Genomic DNA, 22857 nt, shown 5'->3' on the forward strand with positions numbered 1-22857 from the left:
GACATTTAATTGGTGTGTGTATCGAGCAATAACTATAAGATATTAATATTATAACCATCCACAATCAAGTCAAAAAGAATAATCGAGTTTCCATGATAACATACAAGAATTTACGGTCAGTTCATTAATTTTTTTTTTTTTTGGCTCATCGACTTCTCACCAAAAATAATTATTAGGATATAATTCAAGATTTAAAGAAATCAACTTTCCTATTATTAAAGACCATATGTCAAAATCATTGTGATAACTACAACACATGAGTGATGATGAGGGTGAGGTGTCCCAGTCCAAAGAAACAACTAGTATAATTTAGATCCTATAAAATTATAGACAACTATTGAACTATATTAAACGACAACGTTTTGAAGACAACGGCTGTAGCTTAAGACCCAAGAAACCAACTAACAGAGTAAGTGTGTTATTGGTTTACTTGTACGAAGAAGCTTCTTTATCTTTCCGGCCAGCGAGGATCATAGAGATCTGAAGGCCTCTGCTAAACGCTTGGTTGAAAAGAAGACGAGCTTGGAACTCAGAAACAATGGGGAACCAAGACAGAACAGCGATTGGTGCGAAGATTACAAGTCCCATTATCTTCTCATACGCTCTTCCCAATTCCTTCAACGAGTCCCAAATCCCTAAAGCTTTGATCGGTGACCTCAGTACTTGCCCAATCTGACAAAAAGGAAAAAATCCAACAGTTATTCTAATCAAGAACATGATGCAAGTATTATGACTTGTGAAGAGGGTTTTGATGAATGTTATTACCAAAAGAATGGCCCAACCGGTTGGAAGAAAAGCAAGAATGGAAGCAGAGAGATCGGTGAGTGTGAGTTGGCACACCACAAATAGCACAGTCATGACTGACAAGAAGCCGAGGAAGAGGAGTGCCTTAAGAATCCTGAACATTAGCTGAAAATCCGTTCCAAATCTTCGTCTGCCCATAGATACCATCTGATACTCAGAAATGAATCACAGTAAAGTGAGTTAAGCAATAAACATTGATTAATGACTACACCATATAATATATAAAACGAGGAAGGATTTGTGAAACCTTTAGAACAAGTAATGATGTGAGCAAAACCACCCAAGAGAGTCCATAAACCTACAAAAAGGAGGTAAATAGAGATTGAGGCTATTGGATCATAATAGACCAGAAACTAAAAGTTGCAAGAAAAATGATGAACTACATTTTTTTTTTTTACCAAAAAGCTTTTGCTGTTCTGAGAGATATTGAGCTGGTAAACAATGCCATACTGATAAATGAAAAACCGAAGAGCAAGTGTGATTTCCAAAATCCTCCCTCTTATATTCGTGTGTCTGAGATGTTCTTGCTCTACGTTCCACCAAGATTCCCAGCTTTTATCAACTGGGATACCTATACCACCTCGATCATTAAGCCACCGTTTCCAATCAGTCCAATCGTCAACCGTCTTTTGCCACTCAAATCCCGAAGGATTGAATATGAATGGTGCAAACAACCAAGAGCCAACCATGAACCACATCGAGACCGTGATATACAGATAAAGGTTTGAACTACGGTATGAATGCCCATAGACTTGATAAACGACCAGCAATACAAGCAGCTCTAGTCCCTTAACAAAGTGACTTCTCGAGTATAACCTGTAGTTTTCCGCAAACTTAGCATGAAAAACAACAAACCCACGCCCCGTTGGTCTATATTTGGAACCGCCGTGTAAAATTGTTCTCCCGTAATAATGTGACTTTGTACCAAGCTGGAACGTGAAGAACACGGAAGCTAGCTGCAGCTGCATTATGAAAAAATCGACAATAGCAGAGCGAAACCCTTTTTCCAAGCCGATTTCCATCACCATCGGCAACACCATCAAGAAACCAAGCTGAAATATTGACTGTGTAGCCAGAGCCTGCTCAAGTGCCTCGAGCTGATTAGGGCTTGCGAGCCGTAGGATCTCTTTCTCCAGTCCACTCATAACCATGTACATACGTCCATACAAGAATGCATAAACCGTGATCACGGTGAGCTGAAACATAGCCATTTTGATTAATATGCAACCATGCAAAAACTAAGAGAAGACGTAAGATACTAACTGTGGGGGCATACCATGCTACTGAAATAGAAGCCAATAGTCGTAAAATAGAATGAGAGCATCCTGTAAAAGTCAAACCGATGGCCCAAACGGTAAGCATCACGGCTTAGCGTTTGCTCTCCATTTCCATTTGCTACTTTGGCTTCAAAAATCGAGATAGGGTTCAACCCCACGTCACGTCCTTTTCCAACTTGGATATACTCATGATGTGTAACGTATCCCCCACGGAGAGTTGAATTGAAGCCTGCATACATTGATAAACAAAATCAAATCGCTGCTATAGCTTAACTATGAAACATTTAGAGAGAAAAGATGACGTTACCTCCGAAGATATCCTCACTCAAATTTATTACTTTCGAAGCCTTGCTCACACCACCCCTTGTTATGTGGAAGATTCTGTCAAATATGTCAGGATGGCCGTAATGGAAACGAACCCTGCATCGATAAGAGGAACAATGAGAATGTGAACATAATTGTTGAATCCTGAAGTCTGAAGAACATACCTCAGAGGATTTGCCAATATTCTTTGGCCAATTGTCACAAAACTACTCTCCTGATTGGACATGAACCAAGCTAATGACGAAACGCTATACCAAGAAAGGGAGAAAAGTAAGAATACGTACGCCAACGCATAGTCACTTCCATGATTTAAGACTGATATCTTGCAAGTGCGAGTGTACCTTCCTGTAAATATATGTTCTCGGAGACCCAAAATGGTTGGCTTGCGTCTGCCAACACGCTCCTTTTTAAATTCTTCCAACACATTTCTTAATTTGAAAGCTTCTTCAAAGTAATTATCCTGCACAGATACTAACCATGAGGATAAGGTACTCAATCTACGAGTTATGAGAATGAAGAAGAATACATACTTGATTCATATCTATAGTTTGTAGCGCTTCACCACGTGTAAATATGATAGCGTGATTTTGATTTTCAGGCTTTCCTTCACCAATCTCAGCTGGAGGACCAGGAAGCTTGATGCGGTAGATTTCCTAATGATGGAAGACATATTCACGTTAAGACGAATGATATGTAAAAATGGAAAACAATATATACAATGAGTATGACAGATCAAAAAAAAGAGAAGCAAAGTTATATGATTTTCATGTAAACTCAATAGCTTTTTATATGATTTCTTTGTACCTCATCAAACTTGTTGCCTCCTTTGAGAAGTACAGAGTAAAAGACCTTTGGAGATTTTGCATTTGCTGTCTCCTCCCTTTCATCTACATAAGCCACCCGTAATGATGGATATCTAGAGAATTGACACGGTTAGAGCAAAAGAACCAAGATAAGTCTCATCAAAATGTATCAAAACTAATCATACTTCAGCATGAGCTGCAGAATATTCGTGTAGCAACTTCGGTTGATGATATCACCGGACTTTTTCTGATTTCCGTAAACCTGACAAGAAACAACATAAGTGAACTTGAGATCTGCAAGAGCTTTAGCACGTTCCAGGAAAGCCTTCTGATTGTCATCATTGGATGCCATGGCCTGATAGACACTAAACTTGGCTGCAAAGAAGTAACAAAATAGTAAATAAAGAATCTCAGGTTTTGGTTCCAGAGGCAACTGGCTCAGAAAGCACAAACCGTTTTCCCCTGAAACTTCCTGGTAGCATTGAAGCTCCAGAGCCTGCCTATAGTACATCATACCCCTAACTGGCAGAAGTAACCAAACAAAGATTAACTATAGATAGACAAGGTATACTTAATTAAGAACAATATGATTTACGTTTTAAGCAGTTTTACCTGTTCTAGCTAGCGTCTGACCTCTGTATGATACCCACTCTCGAAGGAACTCTGACTTGTCTTTCTCAGGAAGCTTAGGATTATTTACACGATCCAAAAAATTGGTCCACTCGTCTAGTTCACGTATGATCAACTCAGTAAACTTGAATATGTAAGAAAATAAAATGTGCTGGTTTTGTCAAGAATCAAGAACGTACCAGGATAAATCTTTTGTAGGTAAAACAATATTGAGATCCCATCTTCATTTTCCTTGTTAAGCTCCTCCTCTGAATATAGAACATCTTCTTTGTAATAAGGAGTTAAAACACTGAAATGAACAAAATCAATGTGTATAATTCAGATACATAAACCGACGGATTATTAAGAAATGACATTCCATAACAGATTGGTATTCACCTGAACGAGAGCATATCTCGTATTCTTGGAGCATTAGGCATATTCATAAACAGAGAATTAGCAAAGAATGTGATACGGCGGCGAGCTTCCAAGTTTTGAGGAACGTTTATGGCAGATTCTTTGACCGACAAGAGCAAGTGAAGCCGAACAACCTACAACAAAGAAGATTCAGATATCATACAATAGGTTCAAATAAAGTATACTAATTTGCTGGAAAAACTACCTTCTCTCGCCAGCATTTATCTTCTATGAGGTGAATATTAATTTTCTCAAACCTCTGTTCCTTTTTTTCATTTTTGATGTCAGGAGAATGAACACGAGCCCTTTCAAGAATTCTACAACAAGAATCAATTAGTGGACGTCATGAACTGCTTCTGATGCTATATTTTTATAGGAATAAAATGCATCTCCAGTACTTACTCATGGCCATTAACCAAGAGATCTTGAGTGATAATTTCGATAACATCCTGAAAGACATTAATTAACTGAGACTTGTATGTCCCCTGGTCTTCGTAGTCACTCAACTGTTTGTATATTTAGAACATAAGCACAAGAAACGGTTTCAAGCATTAGTTCCTGTGTAAGGCCTTGTGTAGTGAATGAGTGGAGTTACATATTTTAATATTACCAATATACTTAGAAACTTCTCCAGCTTATCACTAAGGAGCGGTAATCCACTCATTCGGAAATCATAAATAAACGTCTGCTGCTGTATGCTCATGTCCACTTCTAAAAACACCTGATTCATGACCCTAATCACAATTTTCAAAGAGAGAAAAATGTGAATTCATGAAGCATGGCTCAAGATGCATATATGATAGGAAAATCTGACCATTGGAAGAATAACATGATGAAGCTGGTATACCTTCTATCCGCTTCATCTTCCAGTAGAGCGGAGATTATTTTCTTCAGTGTCTCATAACTCTCAATAACAGCAAAATGCATGTAGCTATCACTCTTAATCTTTCTAAATAGTTCAGCATCCTCTTTTCCCCTGAAATCTTTTGCCATGTCCACAGCAATGGGAATCTACAATGTTGAAAAAATTAAGAAACTTTTAACGAATCTGGTTGAGTTCAAAATTTCTAAGAATTGGCATTGAGAGGATGTTTGAAAATTATGAACCTTTCTCATTGAAATAATAACAAGGGACAGCTATATTCCAATGATAGAACTTTTTAGACCTTTATGGTGATTAAGCATCTTAACAAAAGAATTGAGAACTCAGGCATTTTGATCAATCGAATCATTATTTGCTACTAGAATGGAAGGAAGTCCTCCAAAAAAAAAAAAAAAAAACCAAATATTTATTACCTTACTAGCAAGCAAGAAAGGTGGCCACTGGATGACAGATACATCACCCGAAGAAGATGGTACGAGCAGCAAATCCCTATCTCTGAGGTACAGCACATAATAGGAAACGTTACATGACATACATGCTTGCTGTACTAAGAAACAGGACAAGGATGACAAGTGTGTTTTCTACAAGAATAGAGTCCAACCTGTCACTGATCTTATCCTCGCTTCTCATAGAGATAATGAACTCGTTCCACACTTGGGAGAAATTTGTGATGTTTTTCTGGTCCACATAATCATCCTATACTTCACATAAAGAATCGATCAATGACATGACAAGGGAAAGAAAGGTGCATTCATGTATTAAAGTACTTAGCCGTAAACTTCTGAAATATGAAAAACGCAGTACCGCATGTTTTCTTTTTGCATCTTCTGATGGCATGAGGGTGCGGCTGAAGGCAATTGGTATTGACTCAAATCTAGACCGCAACATCCCAAGAGTTCGTATCTACGAAAACCCAAACGTGTCAAGAAGTAAACATTACTGAAACCAAAACAGTTAACTAATAACTAGCAATGTTTATTCTTGTGCGGTATTTCTGAGGGTAAAAATATCACTTACTTCTCCCAAATGACTGAAGGCCCCATGTATGCCTCCAAACAGAGTGGAAAAAATGGCGTACCATATTTGAGTATCCATCAGGTAAACCTACTCAAAATATCAAACACGTAAGCCATACATAACATCATTTGTTTCTTTCTTGGAAGCTCTTTCAGTCTCTAGTTTCTTACCAGTACAATTGGAGCCCATACAGCAACAACCACTCCAATATTGTTAGTTGCTATATAGAATCATAAATTGGTTAAGGCAAGCATGATTAAATGTACATTGCAACAAGAAAGGAGGGTAAACTGAAAACTTACCATGTGGAAAAAACTCATGCCACTGGTAATTATCAATGTGCAAATTCATTATCATCTTTGTTGGCGTAATAAGGGGTAGTATCTGTTTGCAAGATATAATGATAGTCATCAAATGCATAAAGAAAAATATATGTATCTAGACAGCCTACTCTGGAGTGTAACTATAAGTCAAAGAAAGTAAGATGAAAGCAAAATCCAGACCTCCACATAATAGTTGAAAGCAAGCTTGCTGATTAGTAGCATAATCCAGAAGGAGGTATACCTGAGCATTATAAGTTGTGCTATATGAGAACAGGCTAAGAGTTAAAGAAAAATCTTTATGAAGTTAGATGATGCTAACAGGAAATGTAATAATCACTCACTTGAAGAGAGAGAGCATGTCCTCATGCATACCTCGTCCAACATATAGTTTTGGCTACAAGATGGAGAAGCATAAAGAAACAAAGATGACAAAAAGAAAAACAAAAGTGAAAACCAGTATATTTAAGAAATCACAAGAATAAAAATTTAAGACTTGCCTGAGCCCACCACATGATAAGCTTGATAACTCGCATGTCTGAACACTCCATGATTCTCCGGAATGGTGGAATAAGGAACAAGAAAGCAGCCAGTATGTTTGGTAACACGTAAAATGAAACTGTGTATGTATAAAAAGACTTATCCTTCCAGTCACCAGTCCAAGTGCTGAAGAACTTCACAACTCCAGTAGGTCGTTGCACAGACTTTGAGTAAGCAATAGGAAGCAGCACCGCCCACATAGCTGCTACTGCGAATTTCAGAATGTACCGCAATATCTGGGAAAACTTGAAATTCTTCCAGGCATTGAAATTAAGGATAATATCCAGTGCAGCTATATATAAAGAATTTTGAGGAGGGAGAAAAACAGGACAAGGAAACTCCATTAGAACATCAAAAATAAGATCAAATTCCTCCTTGTGGAAACAAGAAAATACTATGGAGATCACAACCTTGTAAAAGAGTCAGATACGCTGAGGTAATAAAAATGGTTAACACTTTTTTGAAGACATCCTTGTCAAAAATATCACCCAGAGATCCAGAACCATTCCATCCAACTATTACCATAGCCTACAAAAAGATAAGGACAAATCCAATCATTTCAAAATTTCCAGACCAATCAACTCTTTTGATAATACTAACTTTACCTGAAAAGCCATGACAAAGAATATCCACATTCGATCAAAATCTCTGAAGAGGTTCCAGAATGTGCGGACTTCAACAAAGTTGGTTTTAGGCCTGCACTTCCCGTAAGTGACTTGATTCAGCCTCTGCAATACATTAGACCTCATGTTTCTGTAGTATCTCAGATTCTCAAAATATAAATTGATTAACATTCAGTGCTTAAGAAGAAAATGAAATATTACCTCGTTCTGTGCGGTTATCTCGTCAGAGCTTAGGAAAAAGTCTGCACTAGGGTCCAGAGGCCATCCTATCTTGAAGCATTTCTTAGACCTTCAAATAATTAAGGATGTTGGCAACCAGAAATAAGATCAAATAGGTATGTCTAAACAATAGTTAAGCAAGTATGTCGAGAAACTCACCAAAAGTATTCATTCAAATCATCGTAATTTCTCCATTGTGAATGGCTTGCTGTGCCTCCCTTGTTCCTTTTGGCTTCCTTCAAGGTAAGCACAATCATTTTCAGCCAAGATAAATTGTTCAGTTGCTAGCAAGAGTATACGACATGAGTGACCTTGATATACTTACCTTGCGTATGACCTGATAGATCGGAGTTATAACATTTCTCAGAAACGATTCTTCATCAATAATTTCCTCTGTTTCATATGTCTCACCACTTACAGCTTCAACATTGCTAAACAGAATTCCATAGACGTCATTTGCCATCTTATGAAACAATAACAAAAAACAGAGAAGAAAAGTATTTCAAACCATCCAGAACCTGAAGAAAGCTATGGAAAGTATGCATTACAGCTGAGAAAACTTACATTGTGAAAAATATAACAGATACATTCGGGCATAAATCTAACATTTGAGGCTTCACCCCATATTAAAAGGTACAAGGAAATATATATAAGCTGCAGCTGCTGTTTATCACAATCTGCTGGAAACCTTTTAAGAAACAAGTTTAAGCATCCAACATCAGATATGTGACCAAAAGACAGAATATAATGTACAAAAATCATACAAAACCATGGGATCACTTATCACATAATCTACATATAGAATATAACATACCTGAGATTAGACTTACAGTGCAAATATTTACACCATGAGCAATAATTTTTAAAAGTCTTGTCCATCAACTCGGTGACTGTGCTAGGTTTCAACTGCAAGAAACTTAACAGCATTACTAACGATAAGGGGTAAGAGGATGATGTGTAAGACAGCAATGCTTACCTCATCATATTCTTCATTATTTCTGTTTCTGATATCAGCATTAGCAAGAAGCAGTATTATATGCTCCCTCTGATTTGCCACGCTCCCTCTCTTCAATTACCATATGAATTGTAACAACAATGAATATGCAACACATAGAGTCAGAAAATGCAAGAACATATAAGTAGAACATATTACGAAATTTACACAATATACAAGGGTCAGAAAATGCACACACTACATGAGCCTGGAAAATCATCATAACCACAATAGGAGTTATTCAGAATAAAATTAGATAAAGAAAGATAAGTAGCAAATTACCTGAAAACCGAACTCAGAAGCAAGCCATTCAAGTATGTCATTGAAACGCCTAGTTCTAGCCTTGCGCATTTCATCAGGGGCATTAGATGGCAAGTGAACTCTTCTTCGAGGAAGATTACGCACATTGCGAACAGCACTGAATGCAGCCTTGACCTATTCGTCACATTACATAACATGACAAGAAAAATGAAATGGTGTAAATATATCGCTAGCATACTAATTTCGGTCACCATGTGTTCAAACGCACCTCAGGAAGTTCCACAATTGCTGGTTTAGTCCCTACGGCATATAAAGGAAGAATGTTGTAGTGCTCATATCTATCCCTTTTCCTCTCAACTTCTTCCGCATATCTACGGGTCTAATTATTAACAGAAGAAGGAAACAAAGCATATGGAAATGAGGCTTAATCTAATCGAGTTAACGTTAGAGATATATACAAGGTAGTTAAATCGAACCTCGTAATCCACTTTTGGAGAGGGTACAACAGTCTTCAATACATCATACAATACAGAGGCAATTTGGTAAAGCCTGGCCATCTCTTCCCTTTAGCCGAGGAAAAAAAAAGGCAGAAACCATAAGAGTAGGGCTTAATATCGAATCTGTGGCATGAGCTAGGAAAGAGCACTCACGGTTTTCTTGATGTTTCTCCTTCTTTGATATACTTCTCATAGAAGTTCTGGTAATATGCCTGAATCTCTCTAGGGTCGTTTTTAGCCAGCTGAGGCTTGGTTTCCTCTTCTTCCTGAAACAAATAGAACGAGTCAGCTCAAAATGATCAAGTAAGGTGGAGATATTAGTACCAGTCAACAAGAAAGTATAAACCTTTTCAAGTCTATGTAACAGATAGGTCTTAAACTGACGAACACCTCGTCCACTAGATGTAGCATCCATCCTATGAGCCTTCTCAAAAGCATGAAAGCGACCTGAAATTACATAGGCATGCAGATGATTCAGTGTTACACAAATTATCTTGACTACGTCTCAGATGACATTTCAAAAACTAAATACTCGTTATAGAACCATGACAATAAAACAAGAACATCCTTAAATAGAAGAAACTGGTTAAAGCAAACAAGACTATTGTCAATTCTTCGTGTTAGAGCTCTGAAATTTCAATTCTTGCAACCTTAAACATAAGCAAGAGTTGTCTTTTCCTACTATTTTAGAAGAAATAATACAAAAAAATAAAGAAAGCAAACTCACAGAGGTAAGCAACTCGAGGATTAGCCTTCTCGATTTCATTAGCAACGCGAAGAATCGGAGCAATAGAAGCAAGAGACGAAGGAACAAGCTCGCTATCCATGGCGCTAGCATCTTCATTTGGCCTATCAATCATCATGGTGGTCGCACGCGACGGAGCCACCCTCCGTGAGAGAGTCCGCGGCAACTCCGCCGTTCCACTCGAACTAGGTTCCATGCTATTTTCTCCGTCAAATCAACGTCTTCACTGAATACAGAGTAACAGATTATCATATTTGATAAATTGGTCTCCTTTTGTACTCACTTTATAGGAAACACAAAAGAAAAGAAGATCGATAAAGAAATAAAAGGGTTTTCTTCGAGCGATTGGTTAATTTTATATCTTATATCTCTCTGCTTTCTGGCTTTTTCCTACTTAGCTTTTTCATATATTTTCTTTTGCTTTGATCTTTCTTTCTTTTTTTTTCCCTCGCTTTTTGCCTTTTTTTCTTATGTGCATAGTACGAAGCTCTCTAAATTCTCTTGCTTAGCGAGGAAGGTGAAAGTGGAGGAAGACGCAAACAGGAAACTATGACCACAAATATCCAAAAAGGTCACAAAGCCTATTTTAAGGATAGTTTTCTTTGCTTTTTAGTTTTCACATACTCTGTCAATTTCCCGCCCAACATCAACACTACAATTCTGATACGGCGACGTTTTGACGTCCAAAAGTTAGTAAGTTGTCGTTTTTCAAAATGATCCGACGCCGTATTTATGAATAACAAAGCAGGCATCAAACGACACTGTTTAGAAAGGAAGGAAGATATTAGGAAGAAGATATGTATATAAATTTATCCACAAGGGCCCAACACATGATGCAAGTGCAACTAAAACTAAAAGAACTGCTATATCATAGAAAATATTTACAGAGAATCCTCGGATTCAACCTCCATTCTATCTTATAAACAAATTTTTGTCTTCCAAGGCGGCGCAGAGAGAAGAAAACGAGCTTGTTTCCACTTTCATTTCACTCCAGCACAGACACACCAGGTTGGGCCTAGAGCCACTACGCTACTCCACCAGGCTTTTCCACGGTAACAAGAGAAGAACATTGGGCGGATTCTTGCTTCAGGCTATCGCTATGATATTTCTTTGAGTCATATTGGACTTGCCTTAGAAACCTGCACCACCGAATCCAAACCAAAAAAAAACATGTTTTTTTTTATGTTGGTATTATTCAGCTTATTACAACACTTCTTTTGTGGATCTGCTGAAATGGCTTCCTAATTTGAATGTTAATCAAGAGAACTGTGTACCTGGTTTTTGGAGACAGTTGTGGAAGTCCACTGCTGAGGAGGCTCCCTTGCAACAGTTTCATAGTTGACATAAGTGATTCTTCTTGGTTCTTCTTGTCTACTCACAACGCTTTGAGGGGGCAACTCCCGCAAAACCCATAACACGAACGCCAATGGTACGGTGGAACCTGTCAAAAAGCGTTCTTATCAATAATGCTACATTCAAGGTCTTAAAAACTAGCAAAGGAAAGAAACAAAAAAATTCAATCTTTCACCTATGAAGTAGTATATGATCAGAAGAACCAATGCCTTGACGCCGTGTAATTTGCTTGGGTTCCAATGATAGAAGAGCTGAGATCAGAATATTTTGTTTTTGCTTGGTTAAGCATGTCGACAAATGTTACCTTTCGGTTTTCTATGGTAATAATGTCTTACCGGAATGTGTGTGAGAAGAGCGATTAAAGAGCTCACGGTAAAGCATACAACTGAGACGCCTGCTAAACCCGATACCTACAAATTATTAAAATATACTCTCCGTGTAAGGATGGGATTGATATGTGCAAGGAATGAAAGAAATCGTAAGCCAATAAGAATCATTAGTTTACCTTTCGCATTTCTGAAGAAACTTGTTCAGACCGGACCTTCCTTAGATTAAAGAGCAGACGTATGCCTAAACAATGAGAAAGAACATAAACGAGTTTGTGAAAATTCTTCTACTAGATCAAGTCTAATGGTCTCATTGTAGCAAGATAAAAAAGATCACAGCCTATTAATCACTGACATATTCGAAAAGCTAAATGAAAAAAATTCAATCGCTTAAACCAGAATAGAACTGAAGCAATCACTCACCATAGAAGCATATTCCTCCTCCCGTGATTAGGATTATTGAAGCAAAAATATCAACATACACCTACATAAGAAGTGAACTTATAAGAAGACCAGAAAAAAAGAACACTGCAAAAATATCGAGCGCAAGAACTTTCATGACAGAAAAAGAGGAACTTTTATCGTGTAGAAATAGCTTATCATGTGGTGGATTAAGAACTACACATACCTGAGCCAATAATGAAGGATCGGTAGAATTCTTTCCGGAAGCAATCCAAATAAGGATTGCAAATGATATCATCAAAATGAACACAAGAAGAGCCGCCTAGCAAAAAAAGGAAACATTTGTAAATATCACAGGAATGACTTGGCTAATGGTTAATGCACAAAACCGACATACCGCAACAACAAACTTCTGACGGGTGCCAACATGAATCCCATGGAAAGAGCAACACTTTCTGCGATCACTTGTACTCGATGAACCTGCCTTGCTCTTGCTTTTTTCGAGCAATACTTGCTGGATGCTGTTTTCTTCATCATCATCATCCTCCTCCTCTCCATTTCCCTGATGGCAAACATCTACCCTATAACATTAAGAAGCATCATTGTCTTGTCTCAGAAAATTCAGATAAAATAATCAGGTACAACACAATATGATCATAGAGTATGGAGAAAAGAAGTACCAGAAAGAGAGAAGCAGGAGAAAAGTTGCCAGAAACAGAATCTTGGGAAAGGCTGCAAGCACAATTCGATTCATCAGGGAATAAGCTACGGAGGAAATAATTAAAAACATACACAAACAAGGGGATAGACGCTTTACCCATAAGTAGAAAACCGAATGCGTTGGACCAATGATGCCACCTTGTGCAAGTCGCTATAATCGCAGCCACGAAATAAACGAAAGAACCTGCCAATAGATAAGAATAGAGACATTACTCACAGGCTGCACATTTTGTCCCAGCTATCTTTGTTGCCTATATAACGAATGTCAGGGAGGGTTTACCAGTGGTTGAAGAGCCAATCATGAGATGAAGTACCTGCGGTTTACATTAATGGATGTGTCAGATACACACCATGACAAGTAACAAGAAGTATATAAAACCTAAAATTGGGATTGATAAGAAAACAGGAAAGAAGAGAAGAATTTTACTTTTTGGCGCGTCCATCCAACTCGTTTATCCCGCCTGTGAAATCGAGTTAACTGAAAGCAGTAGGCAGCCAAGATAAATCTTATAAGCCCAAGTGCCCAACGCAACCAAAAAAAAAAAGAGATGAGAATAAGACTTTTTTTTAGTACTCCAATGTCTAAAACTACATAGGAACCATGAAGAATCTTATTCTACACTCATAAGCACTTTTGAAAGAAATAAAGGTTTCTACTTTCTACTGAAGATTCTCGTATCGGAATCAAATCTCTCTTCTCACACAAATATATTCCAGAGCCGTGACTTACTCAAAGAGTTGACCTGAAACTTAAAAGGTCAACCACATCAACAACAACAGGCACAGCTCTAGAGACTAGAATCACCAAACTCACAAAATTCAACACCAAAATTCAATAATCTCACATCTCATCGCGTTTCATAAATACGAAATTCAGCACAATGCTTCACTTTCCCAACAGACCTAAACGGTCTCACAAAATCCAACATTCAGAAATCAAATCGGATTTTTTTTCAGGAAAAACAAACAAAACCGAAACCTAATGAAATCAAAAGGGCCTAGAATCAGAGTTCTCAGAAGAAGAGAGAACCTGAAGGAAAGTGATGAAAGCGAGAGCGCCATCGATTAAAGCCAGACAGAGATTGACGGCGACGAAGCTTGGAGCATAGCATTTTCCCGTCTTCGAATCGAAAAGCGTCGCTACGATCGTCATCACGAATCCTCTCTTTCTCGATCCTCCCGGAGATCCAATGCCGAGATTTTAGGTTTGTGGAGAGAGGATCAATGAACACCGAGACAGATGGTTGTAGAGGATCGGGTTGGGTCTGGTCTGAAAAAAGAAATAATGAATCACATATTTTTTGGGAAAATACATAAAATTATAAAATTTTGTTAAAAAATGCTACGACGCATAAAGAGACTCTAGAATATACATACATACCGCCCAAAACAAATCAATTTATATTCGACTTTCTCCTTTTTCTTTTTTCGGACATACAAGGCATGTTCAAATATTCAGACTCTTCATTAACAATTGTACATCCAATTCAAAATTGTTATTACGTTAAAAACATGAAAGGATAAATTAAAAATATTCGTTTTTTTTTTAATGCTTGTCATGTTTTCGTTATTGTCGAAAAATTTAAACTAGAGGAATTCATTTTCTGATTTATCGTAATTTTGTAATATTTTCATACATTTTTGCTAAATCACATTAATATTAAAAATAGTTAAAACCCAGTTCCAAACCCCTTCTTCTTCGCCTCAGTGTATAACCGACGCGAGTATGGCGTCACGGAGAGTAATCTTTCTCCGACCTTTCTCAGGTAACTGCATTATCCGATTTCTGTTGTGTGATTTGTGTGCTGCGATATCCTGAAGCTTCTTCTGCTTTTCAATTTGGTCTCATCGTTGTTTTTAGACTGTTGGATTTCTTTCAATAACTTGTGTATGCAGAGAGAGAGGAGACACACAACTTCATCTCCTTTCTCGATTTCTGCTATTATTCACTTAATTCCTTATATGGCTCTTTGAAAAAAGTTTCATTTGAGCTTTCTCAATTACTTGGTGTGTTTTTGAATTAGAACTAGAAATTAGAAAAGCATGGATTATGCTAACACAATCGCTTGCATACAGTCGCCGTCAGGTTACTTCAGTTGACTGTAATGAGGCTCACAATCCGCAATCAATTGGATCAACAAAGACGATGACTTTACAGTTCCCTCCTTAAATTCACTAACCATTTAAGGATTAATATAAGTCTTTGGTGATTGTAGAGATTGGTAGACTATGGAATTGAAAAAGCATATAGCAAGCAAGATTAACACACTTGTATTCAGAAATGAAGTTGAATAGCTACACATTAGTTTGATATAATCTTTGTTCTACAGCAATACATTGTTGAAGGAATCTCCTAAAGAATGATAAAATAAATCAAGGGAATAAGAATCTGTTCTTGTTGTTGTTACCTTTTTGTGTACAGTTTGCTTTGATGTGTGACATATCTGTATAAATCGACAAGAAGGCTATATATCTGCACACTTTGTGGGTGCATACCCGAGCCTGGACCTCTTTGTATCATAGAGTATATGAAAATTCTGCTGCTGGTAGTTTCCAATGATGGAAAAGGCTGATTTTGGAGTTCCAAGAATCGCCAAGCAAACCAAATCATCACTCAACCAAATGAAAGAGTTCTCCGTTGGGAAATTCCAAACTGCTCCATCTTCGAAAGCAATCCCAAGCTCAGGAAGCTGGACGTTTTCGATGCCTGACACGTTGAAGCAAGGATCTAGTATTGGGAAGTCTCTGTAAACCGGGTACTTCCCTTTCACTTTCTCAGCAATCTTGTTCTTGATGATCTCATAAGCTGGTTCCGCAAAATAACTTAAGGTTGTACCTGAATCAATGATGCTCCCTCCAGCACCATCAGATGAGATATTCCATGTTTCTTCAGGTATCTTTAGAACTTGTCCTGCCACTAGGATTGATTTGATCTGCACGTAGTAAAATGTGTCGACGAGGTTTTCTTTCCCGGCAACAAAAGAAGTGAAATTCAGGTTCGGGTGTCTCAGCAAATCCTTGTCTTCACCGAAAATCAACTTGCTACTAACGTTTGTATCGCTGTTTCTATCGACAAGGCAATAAGAAAAGGAGTGGCCATAAAGAGACTGAAGCTGAGAGGAAAACGAAAGTGGTCCTCTTCCTAACCCAAGCAACCCTGCAGCACCATGGAAGAGACCTCTGTTCCAATGACCACAACCGAACATCATGTTCTCGACGTTATACAGTTCAGAGTTCCCTCCACTTGTCGTGAGATTAACCGTGAAAGTCTCGACAGCGAAATCTCCGGTAGTGTTTGAGCTATCCCCGTACCAGTAGTAATAAGGGCATGATTGGCTATCTGATTTGCAGGGCTTTGGAGGGTCAGGTGATGAGACTAGGTTGCATCTTGGGTCGTTGCAAGTTATGTTCTTGAAGGAAGCAGAGGCTGTAGGATCGTAAAACGCACCGTTTTGCTGGAAACAGTCGTAGCAAGGCAGGCATTGGATCCAGTTTAGATCACTCCCTGTGTCAAGAATCAAGGAGAAGTGTTTTGGTGGTGAACCAACCAAAACGTCCATGAAGTACTCGCCTGAACCGAGAGTCATACCGGATTCAAGTGTAGCCACCAATTGACCAGGCTGCTCCTCCACCGGAGAGGTAACCACTTCCTTCTTCTTCTGTTTCTGGAGACTGGAAACAGTGTTTTTGTTCTTCTTCTCCAAGACCCTTTTGTGAAGCGTCTGGATTCTAGTGAGATCTCGGATTTGGAGCTCAAGAACAGAATTTTTTGTTGTTGTCTTGTCTGTTTCTTGCTTCTTCGTCGTCTCCCGACGCTTTAAATGAAACCTCACGGTCTTGTTTTCTCCAGTCATTTCTTTGGTGGGTTCGTTCTCCGGCGAAGAGAAACCGCAATCGTTGGTTGTGGAAGAAGAAACAGAACCGAAGCGCATCGGATTCGGAAAGTCAAACCCAGAAAAGCCCGAGATGTTCTTCTGCTCATTGTTTCCGTCGAGAGCTCTGGAATCGCCGGACAATGCTGTGACGAAGAAGAGTATAAGACAAAGAGTGAAACTTTGTTTGGTCAACATCAGGAGATAAGCCTGAGGGACAAAAAAAAAAAAATAGAAATCGCCGACAATGATCAAGCTCGGATTCACCGGTAAAGGAAAGTAAGATGAAAATGAAAAAAAAATTGTAGAAGCAGAAGTTGTATTCTATTGAATAAAAAAAAATTAAGAAAAAGAAATTTGAGCAATTGATTAGTTTCAGATTGCAAAGATTTGATTTTGAAGGATACAGGAAAAAATGAGCTGAGAGGAGAGAAAGGAAGAACAAAGATGGTGAAGTGGGATTACTGAAGAAGATACTATAAAATAATAGTTGATAATTGTTGACCAAAGTCATCTTCTTCTTCACGCGGTTTCATACAAAGCACAAAACCTGTAGGTAACAATTAGAATAAAGGGAGTTTGTGGAATGGTTCCCGTTCTACGAACAATTTATTTTACATCATCTCTTTGTTTTTACCTTAAACTTGGCTTACGATATTTTGGAATGAAAATTGAAAAGGAACCCAAAGAGTTATCAGATGAAAGTATTCTTTTCGCAAAATTAGATTGAATAAACCATTTGAAAATGAAAAAATGACGCCAATATAACTATATATAATCTCATAAATTATGGTGATTGAGATTATATAGATACTGATATAATCAATAAAAAAGTTATATCTCGAATTTGATAATATAATGTCTGAAAAAGATAAACTAAAACCATTAGAATACTCATGTTCTCTTGTTCTTCCCTTAGTAAACTGTATAGCAAAAACAGGTTTTGACTGGCGATAACCTATTTTGATTGGGGATACTAAAGACACCATTCAAAATCTTTTTCATAGACCCACCACTATTAAAAAGTAGACGTTTGATTTTTATAGTAATGACAAATCTATTAGAGAAAAATACTTGTTTGACCGCCAAACAAAAACAAAACAACCATCTTTGAAAAAGGGGAAAAAAAAGTCGCCACCAACAAAGTATTGATCTACTACCTTTTTATGATGCATGTTAATATAAAATAGACCTCGTGACAGTATAATATAGTCGCATAATAACGCATTAACAAAATGGATCTTTGTCAATACGATTCCAACCATTCGACTCATATTGTATATTAAATTAATTAGTATAAGCAAAGACGTTAAAGTTGACCGGTTATAACCATACTATTCAATTTGAGAGCAATTTTATATTAAGTAGAGTTTTGTATGGTAAAGTTGTAAACGTCAAGAAACGAGTCCTGTTTGACTTTGACCAACTAAACAAAAGTTTACTTGCAATAACTAGACCTGTGGAATAAGAGAATCTCAACAGAAACTCCAATGTCACAAAAACATATAGTTACTGATCAAAACTTAAATCTAAGTTATAATCATTATTATTTTTATATCCCGGAAACGTATGAAGGTAGACGTTGACCGGGGAAAAAATTGATATTTTTTATAGTAACACAATTCCAAGTCAACACAAACAGTTTACACATGCATCATATGTGCTATTGCAGAGTTTGCGGTTGGAATGGAGATTTTTGCAATTTAAGAAGAGATGGGGTGGCCTGTTCTGCAAGAAATCAGAAGAAATAGAAGCTGATCAAACCGTTCCTTCTGATGTGATCTAGTTTTATATCTTTTTAATGTATAGTCATTCTTTGTTCTTGCTTGTAGACGATTTCGAGCTGATAAATAATTTTTTTTTTAAAAAAAAATCCAAGATTTTTAATGCGTCAAACTGAGCATATAATTAGCTAATAGTAATAGGATTTTGAGCATGTGGGTGGCCATATTACACACCTACACGGCTACACCGCTGGTAATCTGTAGGAGCAAACTCAACATTATGTTTATTTTTCCCTACGAAACATCCAATAAAACGTTTACTTTTCAACTTTCTCTGAAGATACCCGGAGAAGTTAAATAATTTTTTGGGGCCAATTGGTTTGTAAATAAGTAAAAACACGTTTGGTTAGAGGTTTGTCTGGGTTCAATTCTTCTGTTCAATTCTTTTGGGTTCAATTCTTCTCAAGCGCAAATTTGTCATTTTTTTCTTCTTTTTACCAATTATTAGTAGACTAAACTACATTAAAAAGAGTTTTAAAGGGCTAATTTTTTTTTTCTCAGCTGTAATTAGAAAAATCTCAGCTCTCAACATACCAAAACTTTTGCAAACTTTCACACACACAAAAAACATTCAAATGTGATGTATGATTAAGCTAACATGTCATCATTCTTTTGCAGAGAGTTGATTAACAAACTCAATGGCAACTCCAAAAACATAAGAGCTATTTTCAAAATTTATTTTTCTCACACTTTTTTTTGTACAGACATTAATAGATCGTATTATGAACTTCAGTTTCACATGATTGAAAAAAAAAACAACCAAAAAAATTGGGTAATCAACACATCCGTATGCTAAAGTTACCAGAAAATGTCAATTTTTTTAAAGGCTCTAACAATACAAATCAGTTACGAACTTTGAAAATTTGATTTACACGAAAAGTAAAATTTTGAATGGACCTTCAGAACTGATCATCACAAGGTCGGAGGCGGGGCAGATCGGAGCGACGGGAAAAGCGATGGTAGAAGCAAGAACAAGCGAGCGGCGGATTTGAAATTCAGATTGAAAACTATAAAATTAACAAAGAACATCATGTTCCCCTCAGGTTCTTTCGTTTCTTATCCACATACTTCTCCGCCGCTTCTAGCCTTTCATCCCTCGACCATCCGCCGCTAAACCCGCCTTCCGCCACCACCGCCTGAACGATTCACGACAGTCTCTTATAGAGGAGATAGGGTTTTTGTCGAATTTTTATTTTTGGGATAAATTAGGCCTTGCGTATAAGCCCAATAACGTATTGACTTAGGATGAAAAGGCCGTCGTGACTTGATTTTTGCGTATAAGCCCAATAACGTATTGACTTAATACTGTATCATGTTTTAATTTTTATTTTAGTGTAGTATAATGCGAATGGTTTCGCTTTGTGGTGGATGCGTTGTTTTTTTCTTTTTGTTTCTTCTTTACAGCTAAAAATAAACTCCATATATTGCTAACTAGTGGAGAAAAAGCTCACTTCGAAGGGAATAGATCAGATACCAAATTAAAAGATGGTAACAATGAAAACAAAAAAATTGTATTCTTTTTCCTTTGCAAGGAAACCCCGTGTAAGAAACTAATCACATACATTAATTTTTTTTTTTTTTACATTAATTTATTACAACGAAATATGAAAAAAAAAAATACAAGATTAGAAAACAAAGAACTCATACGAGGTGAGAGCTCATCCAACTTCGTAGAAATGGCATGCCACTCGGTGTAATTATCCAACTTTCTCACTAAATTAGAACAAATCCGATCCGAACTTAAATCGATGTGAAGCCTTAATTTATTTAAGACACATATCATAACCCAAATAATAGCTTCCAAGCTAACGTGACATGAAGTAGGGAGAAGCATCGGGTATCGCATTCTAATCACATCAATCGTATTCCGTATTGATTATTAAAGATCCATCCAAACCCACTAAAAGATTTTGACACATGCCATGTATAACCCATAAATGTATTGTCTGTTTGGTAATACACAAACCAATGCGAGTTACAGTTTCCTTTTGTATCTCTTCCATATTGTCTATATGTCTATTTTCGTCTAATAAATTGCCGTACTACATTATCATAAAATAGAGTTGTTGTACTTCCCGCTTCTTGAAGAAATGTATTTAACCTTATCGTTTCCAACCTGCTAAACATACTAAATACTATATGTTCGTGTGATCATGGTTTTTCCTGCCTATTGTTTTCCATTACCTCATGTGCTATATATTATAAAGATAAAACATCTGTGAATTGAGTATTCTTAAAACAAAATCAAGAATCGAGTTGACAGATGATCAAATATTCATTTAACTAATTAGTTTTATGGTTATTGTCACGAATTGTGTCTTATTTCATTTAATTAGCCGAAATCTAATATATTTTTTTTTATCATTCATATATATTGGTAGAAGATGAAATTAATGATCCAACGAGGCGGCGACGAATATATATATATATATACCGACATGAGTTTGACCGACCATATATACAAATTCGAACATATATATAGTTGAGTGAAATGCTATTTTATTTAATATTTCTTTAAATATGGCATGGCTTCATGAAATACGGGTTAAAGCCGTGTACATCTACTCGACTCGGAAAACAACGTTTCATTTATCATCTATACAGAAAAATCCAATGTATCGATATAATCACAAATAATTATAACACCCACACGAACGAATCTATCCATGCAACCTGTCCACACAACTCGCATCACTTAAAAGTCGACACAAAACGAAACAAAAGATGACAGTTGGTTTCAGCCAAGTGTTTTTGTCTAGTGTCTGTATATACATCCCTATATTAATATATATAGAGAGAGAGATATATGGCTATAAAAGAAACTCAAGTTGCTTGGCTGAAGGCCTTCTATAGCTTTAAATCGACGCCATTACAAACTAGTCTCTTTCTTTGGAAAAAGCAACAAGGCCCAAAGACTTTGAGGGAAAAACGGTTCCTTTCGGTGGATTCTCTAGTCACCATTGCCCCCACACTATATCTCAACTTGTAAAGGTGCAATATCTCAATGTCAAATTATATAGCATATAACATGTTATTTGTCATCGGTAGAGTTTTAATACACTTTCAACGAACAGACTTATGTGATCATAAGGGTTCAAAACTCCTCGAATATGAAAACTAATGTGATAATTAAGAATTCGAAAATTTATGTGAACAGAATATGGGTGGACGATATATTGCTTGTGGTCCATGACAGCGAATCAGGACGTACGGTCCACCGTATTACATTGCGTATTTAGGTTCGAAAATGTTATTAACATCCAAATATTTCGTGATTAGATGGAAAAAACTAGGTGTTTTAGTGTTGTTACAAAAAGATAACTAGGTGTTTATAGCAATCAGGTTTTTTAATTGATTACCATTTTTTTGCAAGTTTAATTAAAAAATCGCATTTATAAACACAGTCGGTTACAAATATCTATATATATATAGAGAGAGTATATATATCTATATATATATATATTCCCACAAGTGAATGACACAGAAAAATACGTACGAGTCAACAAGTGAAATAACTGCGATGAGGAAAATGCCGGGTAAAAAACAAAATGATTTCTGGAGATAATTTCATCTTGGTTTTAACGAGAGTACTCTGACAGAAAATTGAATTCAGATAACTATAAAAATATTATTTAAGTCTCTCGTTATCTTCCTAGTACAGTACATGATAAACTCATAATAAGCATCGTAAAAATAGAGATATTTTTGTTATTATTAAATGTACACTATTGGGCGAAAGAAACATATGGGGGGTGAGTGATTTGACAAAAACACCCTTAATCATTTGTGAAGAGTGTTCAGATAAGGTACAGATCAGAAAGCACCTCTAGAAATCGAGCAATAGATCTCTCACCTCCACAGACAAGATTCACATGCAGATGGTGGGTCCTATTAACTCTCAACTCGTTGTCTGACAACTTGCCACGTGTCGTTCATCCTGATCGGTTTCAGTACTATTGCCCCCACCGAATCATTTTCTCCCCTCGTTCGCTCGGTGTAATCTCTCTGCCTCTATCTCTTTCTCTGTCTCTTGTCGCTTTCTGTCTGAACCTAGCAATAAGCTTAGC

At 37.0% G+C, this 22857-nt stretch overlaps 3 protein-coding genes across 3 annotated transcripts; all 3 read right to left on the reverse strand.

The window, feature by feature from the left end:
- Positions 1-272: 272 nt before the first annotated feature.
- LOC18020351 (putative callose synthase 6) lies at positions 273-10529 on the reverse strand. The gene is made up of 42 exons (XM_006402658.2): positions 10316-10529; positions 9935-10035; positions 9742-9854; positions 9568-9655; positions 9360-9470; positions 9113-9265; positions 8813-8902; positions 8651-8742; positions 8401-8524; positions 8162-8299; positions 7996-8072; positions 7819-7906; positions 7600-7722; positions 7405-7522; positions 6955-7286; positions 6799-6851; positions 6638-6698; positions 6437-6518; positions 6305-6354; positions 6135-6221; positions 5922-6020; positions 5719-5813; positions 5531-5612; positions 5082-5245; positions 4845-4968; positions 4637-4740; positions 4440-4551; positions 4217-4368; positions 4018-4127; positions 3821-3934; positions 3662-3730; positions 3394-3583; positions 3210-3321; positions 2936-3058; positions 2747-2865; positions 2570-2653; positions 2389-2501; positions 2081-2310; positions 1203-2000; positions 1052-1102; positions 766-951; positions 273-672 (listed from the first exon to the last, which is right to left on the reverse strand). Exons 1-42 carry the CDS (start codon positions 10527-10529, stop codon positions 427-429), a joined length of 5772 nt encoding a protein of 1923 aa, XP_006402721.1. The 3' UTR covers positions 273-426.
- A 588-nt stretch (positions 10530-11117) lies between these two features.
- LOC18020352 (tobamovirus multiplication protein 1) lies at positions 11118-14403 on the reverse strand. Its single transcript, XM_006402659.2, has 13 exons — positions 14165-14403; positions 13562-13612; positions 13415-13448; positions 13232-13318; positions 13095-13146; positions 12812-12995; positions 12641-12736; positions 12436-12496; positions 12192-12256; positions 12022-12096; positions 11862-11937; positions 11608-11774; positions 11118-11472 (listed from the first exon to the last, which is right to left on the reverse strand). The coding sequence occupies exons 1-13, from the start codon at positions 14285-14287 to the stop codon at positions 11449-11451; spliced, it is 1095 nt and encodes a 364-aa protein (XP_006402722.1). The 5' UTR covers positions 14288-14403; the 3' UTR covers positions 11118-11448.
- Positions 14404-15389: 986 nt separating this feature from the next.
- Positions 15390-17426, reverse strand: LOC18020353 (aspartic proteinase nepenthesin-1). The gene has a single exon (XM_006402660.2). The coding sequence runs from the start codon at positions 17202-17204 to the stop codon at positions 15600-15602; it is 1605 nt and encodes a 534-aa protein (XP_006402723.1). The 5' UTR covers positions 17205-17426; the 3' UTR covers positions 15390-15599.
- Between the last annotated feature and the right edge of the window lie 5431 nt (positions 17427-22857).

Source organism: Eutrema salsugineum, unplaced genomic scaffold, assembly GCF_000478725.1.
Source record: "Eutrema salsugineum unplaced genomic scaffold, Eutsalg1_0 scaffold_19, whole genome shotgun sequence".
Classification (NCBI taxonomy): Eukaryota; Viridiplantae; Streptophyta; class Magnoliopsida; order Brassicales; family Brassicaceae; genus Eutrema; species Eutrema salsugineum.